The sequence below is a fragment of the Anguilla anguilla genome, chromosome 2, assembly GCF_013347855.1.
Source record: "Anguilla anguilla isolate fAngAng1 chromosome 2, fAngAng1.pri, whole genome shotgun sequence".
Lineage (NCBI taxonomy): Eukaryota > Metazoa > Chordata > Actinopteri > Anguilliformes > Anguillidae > Anguilla > Anguilla anguilla.
The window spans coordinates 73,195,907-73,201,906 of record NC_049202.1 but is presented as its reverse complement, the minus strand read 5'-3'; the positions used below and the strand labels follow the sequence as shown (position 1 = coordinate 73,201,906).

The following is a 6,000-nucleotide window of genomic DNA, read 5'->3' as shown; positions in this document are numbered from 1 at the left end:
CCGCTCGAGGTAGGTACTAAGCGGGCTGGCTAACGCTATCGCGTCTGTTTGTGATACATAGGGTGTCTACGGTAACAGTTAGACAGCTTGCTGGCTGTTGCCACCATCCATTTATTTTGTCCTCAGACATTTTCAGTTTCGCTAGCTAGTAATCATACAACACTATTTCTACGACCAACCTAATGTTATTGTCTGCAGGTACGCCCACATCAGAAGTCGCGCAATGATATGCATCCTCGAGTTCGACACTAAACTGCCTGGGTCTACTTCCTGCATTTGTAGGAAAACAACAAAACAGTAAAATATTAACAAAATGAAATAACTAATCGAAAAATTAAAGGCGACACATTCATTAGAAGGACAATATTAGTCGTGAGAAGCAGAAGTGTTATAAAGTGCAATTCCCCTTTAACTGAAAACTGTCTTTAATGGTCTAGTTTTAAATTGCAAAATGAAAATGAACCACATTGATGTGTTGCTGTTATTATTCCTGGTGTGTTTCAGGAAGTCATGTGGAGGGTGGTCCTCACAGTCAGTGTACTGTGCTGGGGTTCCGAGGGCCAAATCGTCTGCAGAGATGAAAATGGCGATGAGGTGGACTGGTTAGTGAGGTCTTTAAATTATGGCAACAGCAACAAAAAAAACCTTTATGAAGATTTGGTTAGACCTGTGGTGCAGTATTTCACATTTTGTCTACTGATTTTCCATGGATTCCAGTAATAGAGAGATGGTACTACAGCAGTGCCATCATATTTTAAAGGTTACTGCTATGGCACTTGTGTTTGATGAGCCAGTATACAGCAGAGACTGACAGGAGAGACTTGGGGGTGGGGGGGTGACAGGGTGCTCATGGTTCTGCTCCACCTCTGTCCCTCAGTTTCTCATGGGTTAATGATGAGTTTTCCTTTTTTGAAAAAAAAGAGGAGTGGGCAGTCTGCTTCTCTCAGTCTGTCAGAAAGCTGGGAGGAATGAGAGAGCAGAGGATGGATAGACCTGGAGGAATGAGAGAATAGAGGAGACACAGGAGAGATAGATCTGATTTTCAGTAAGATATGTCATCGTGGTGCGTTTTATCACTTTTTCAAAGGCAGAAACAGTTAGATAAAGTTAAAGGGAACTGAAAGTTTTACCTACGGGTTTTTTTTCCTTTGATGGGTGGTTTGCATATCAAGAATCGTCATGCTGTCTGATGAATGTTTTTTTTTTTCTAATCTGAATGTTCATCATCAGGTATATCTTATACAAAGTGCCCAATAAGACCAACACAGACCTTAATGGTTTAAAGTATGTCTACATTAATTCCACTACATCCAAATGGCTTGACCTCATCAATGATCGTGAAGGTGTCCTGGCAAACACCCTGCGGCCTCTCCTTACTCACCAAAATCATGTGAGAATAATTTTATGATTGTGTTTTCTCTGTCTGTTTTTCAGAAAATATTCACATTAACTGATTAACAGATATGATGGGCTGGTGCTACTAATGAGGCCTCACACACACACACACACTCACGCACACACACGCACACAAACACTCACGCACACACACGCGCATGCACACGCACACACACACAAACACTCACGCACACACACGCGCATGCACATGCACACACACACAAACACTCACGCACACACACGCGCATGCACATGCACACACACACAAACACTCACGCACACACACGCGCATGCACATGCACACACACACATACACACACACACACACGTGCATGCACATGCACACACACAAACACTCACGCACACACACGTGCATGCACATGCACCCACACACGCACGCTAGGGTTGGTACCAAATACAAATACCATATTCAGCAACACTCATATAATGTGTTCTCTCCGAATGTTTTCTCCTCCCGAATTTGCCCAATATTATTTGGATTCGGATCTTTTTCCCTATCTCTTTGATGCGATTCGCTCAGAAGTCAGAACCAAGTTTCTCAATTAGACACAATTACACCTGCAGAGAGTGAAAGTTTCCTTTAACACTGCATAGGCCAAAGCGAGGCCATCACTGCTTTGGGAACTTAAAATGACTCCCAACGTCATAAATGCTATATCTTCCTTCGCCCATGGCCGTTGGCATGCTGTTCAGAAACTGAATAACCAGTGCTTTGATACGAGTTTCCCATTCATCCCTTTAGGGTGGGGTTGAATAATTGTGGACGCTGTAGCAATATAAATAATAGGCTAAGAACTCGGCCACCGATATTCTTTTCAGGTTTTATCCGAAACTGAGATTTAATTGCGTTAAATGTAACTGCATGAAATGTAACCGATTTGCGTGCGTACAGTCCCAGCAAACCACCAAAGCTGCGCATTGTCTGTGGAATTGATAAGAAGAGAATGATGGTCAATTTGGCGTGTGAAAGCGCACGCCAAAGAGAAGGGAGGGAGAAATGTGCTGAATTCCTTACGACCAAAACATTTTTGTAATGTATTTCTTTAACTACTTGCCAATCGATTCCCATTTTGTGTTTTGCACATTTTAGCGGCTTTCTCAGTGATTCCATAATTTGCCTCAATACATTTCCCCTTAGCCTAAATAACAAAGCCACTATAATTTATAAATACAAACGTTGACATTTTTTTCCGCTTTTTATTTCAGACTCATCTAAAAAGAGGTCAATAGTAGTGTTCGCGAACGATTCTTTCAAAAGAACGATTCTTTTAAAAGAACGAAACTTTTGAGTGAACGAACTGAACTGAATCACTTCCTGAAACGATCCGTTCATTTCTCAGTCACTTCAGTTGAGCTCTCAGTAAATTGCGAGCAAACGTGTACTGGTCGTTCACTGACTGACTATCGTTCGCAGACTATAGGCTTGTTTGAGATTACCTTTCGGCTCGCTTCGAAAACAGGCGAGAGTAGCCGATTGCAGTCGGGGGAGGAGTCAAAAATCGGACACTTCTTGGTTGATTAGCCTGCTCGCCTCGTCTAGTAATGGTAGATATCGCGTTCGCGAAGAGCTAGAAATACTATAACACTCACTACAAATTGATGTGAATCAAGTCTTCATTTATTATTATTATTATTATTATTATTATTATTATTATTATTATTGGATACAGGAGTTTGTGTACCAAGAGCTTCTTCTAATTACTTTCTCGTTATATTTTATTCAGAGGGTTTTATACAGTTATTTCGATATAAACTCCATTGCAGAGATGTTTATTAAGACAGCATTTATGAGGAATGTGTAAAGCGTTCAATTGTGAGTGTCAGTATTCTGATAAAAAAAATCATTTGGTGTCTGTCTGATAGTTCGTGAAGTTTATCTTGGAATAATGATGGCTAAAATATATCTCATATACTTCCTTGTGGGTGGTGGCAGCTTTTCTGAGCCAATAGGCGCTTCGCGCAAACCAGAAGCAAGTCGTTTCCCATCATGCATGAAGTTGTGCAGTCGGTGGAGAGCAACTGCGTCGCCTAGCCCTGAAAACTCCGAGCGCCTCGCTCCCGTGAGATTTCCGCGGCTCGCGCAGTCGGATTTCCAGAGCAAATCGGACAACGTTCTAACCGTCATACAATGCGCTTGGCAAGGCGGTGGTCAAAACTGCGCATGCCTAGCTAATCTCAAACAAGCCTTATCAGTTCACTGATTCGTTCACTGAACGTACTAGGGATGTGACGGTACACTGAACTGATGGTACGGTTTTAACATATAGTTAACATGTATTAACATATAGTTCATTGTTTGTTAAACACAGCTTTAAAAAGCGAATGACCTGCTGTTAAACCGCATTATTATCGATGTCATTGTAAAACCATGACTTTAATGCTTTAATATATCAACAATAGCTGTGCCTGTGATTATAATGGTAAAAATGAGAGATTTTTTGGCATTTTATACGGCCTTGGGTTAAACCCTTCACACTTTCGACTTTAGCCATGCCCACTCTCGGTTTTATCTGAATACAAATAGAAATGCAAAATTTTTTGGTTGAACAAATACAGAAACAAATACAAATCATGGCATCTCCCTCCACCCCTAATGCACATACACACACACATGCATGCGCACACACACACACTACCAGTAACACAAAACAAATTCTCTCTTAAAACACATATACCCTGCCACTCTGTACCACACTCTCTCTTTCCCTGCATCAACACTATTTTTAGTTTAATTAGGGGTCCAACAGCAAAACCGCTGGAACCCTATTGTTTTTCTTAGGATTATTATTATTATTATTATTGTTATTATTATTGTTATTATTATTATTATTATTGCTTCCATTTCACCTCAAATAACCGTGATTTGGTATGAATTGCTCAAAATAACCAAAACAAACCTGGTAGGTTTGTTGGGATGGCTGAACTCTTCGATCCTTTAAAGTACAGAATGGGACGGATTGAGCAACTGGTGTCACTGAAGGGCGTGTGGAAATATTTTAGATGTTCAGGAGTCTGGCCCCTGTACCCCATTTGCCATAAAAGTTGGTGAACAGGCCTCTCTTCTTGTGAGGAACAAATTTGCCTCTAGGACCCATAAAGTCTTCATATTGGATTTTCTGTCATTTAGATGTGTTTTTGAAAACACAAAATACTTTTCCTCCTACAAAAATTGACCGATATGCACGAAATTTGGTATTGTGGCTCATATACTGTTATACATTAATAAATATTCGAGCACTTATGTCAAAATATGACTGAATGATAAAGGAAATTTCAGTGGGCATAGCTTTTCACAAAAATGCTAATAAATGCCAAAACCATTTGTCATAAAGTTTGAAACTTGATTTGTACACTGACAGTAATCTCAAGACTACAGTCATAAGGTTTTAGTCCAGTATAATCATATCATGGCACTATAGAGGTCCAAATATAAAAAAAATAAAATCTCTGCATAGATTTGCTACAATGACAAAAGCCCTCATTAAGAACATAGGTACCTGCGTATTGGATTTACTCATCTAAACTTCTGAGTTATTCCATAACCGCTTGGCTGATTCTTATGAAACTGAAACCATATTACTAGAAGGTGGCACCCAGTAACCCAATATCAAATTTTCTGGCAATTGGCCAATTTGTGATGCTATAATAGTCTGTAAAAACTGCGATTATTAAACAATCATAACTCCTGCAATTTTTTTACTTTGAGGCTTGACAATGTCAGAAGTCCCTCCTCGCAAAACTGCTAGTAGTTCCAAAACTGACATAAAGTTATGAAATGTGTTATGTGTAAACATGTTATGTGTATTGATAGTTTAAGACTCCAGCCCCAGAGGCTTAATCAAACCACATGGTGGCGTTATGCTGAGGATGCTGCTTGGATCTTGGGAATCACTGCTTGCAGCTGTATTTCTCTTCATTTTTCTTTTTCTATTTTTTAAGGCCCGTGAGGGTTTCCTTCCCAGTTTTTCAGTGTTTTATCATTTGTATCAAATCAGCTAAAGATAAACCTAATACAAAACACACAACACAAATATGCTAGATCTTATCTCCCACATACATAGCACAGGCTTCGCTGTCCTCTCTCTAAAGTTGATAATGAAAATATTTTGTCATTGGAAGTTGCTGGGAGACGGGATCCATTAAATTAATAAACTACTGTTATTTGGATTTTCTTTTCCTTCCAAATCATTCATAGACATCAGACTTTGGATTTATTTCCTATAACGATCAGCCTCCAAACAAGACCGCATCCCAGGATTTTGGCCACAGTAAAGGTAGGTAGAGAAAGCATCATCCTATTCGATTTTAAAACAGAATTCTCATAGTTTTCAAATGGAGAGGGTAGTCATTTGCATGAACCTGATTCAGAAGATCTGCTATTTGTTGAAATACTGGCTAACTGTTCATATTCCCTAGGGGTTGTGATGATGAATAAAGCAACTGGGGTCTGGCTGCTACACAGCACACCACAGTTCCCCAACAACACAAAACAAGGCATATTCTGGCCTACATCTGGAACAAGAAATGCGCAGATATTTATCTGTGTAACATTTAACTACAGCCAATTTAACAAAATAGGTAATG

At 39.8% G+C, this 6,000-nt stretch overlaps 1 protein-coding gene across 2 annotated transcripts in view; it reads left to right on the top strand.

Annotated features, from left to right (window-relative positions):
- Window positions 1-442: 442 nt before the first annotated feature.
- Window positions 443-6,000, top strand: part of LOC118218948 (deoxyribonuclease-2-beta-like) — a 29,126-nt gene continuing 23,568 nt past the window's right edge. For both annotated transcript variants that reach the window (XR_004763587.1, XM_035401731.1), the window contains exons 1-4: window positions 443-602; window positions 1,231-1,390; window positions 5,612-5,690; window positions 5,833-5,994. Coding sequence is in view for 1 of the 2 variants with exons in the window: in XM_035401731.1 (XP_035257622.1) it covers window positions 511-602; window positions 1,231-1,390; window positions 5,612-5,690; window positions 5,833-5,994 (493 nt within the window). In the remaining variant the exon portion in view is untranslated. The remainder of the gene's footprint in view (window positions 603-1,230; window positions 1,391-5,611; window positions 5,691-5,832; window positions 5,995-6,000) is intronic.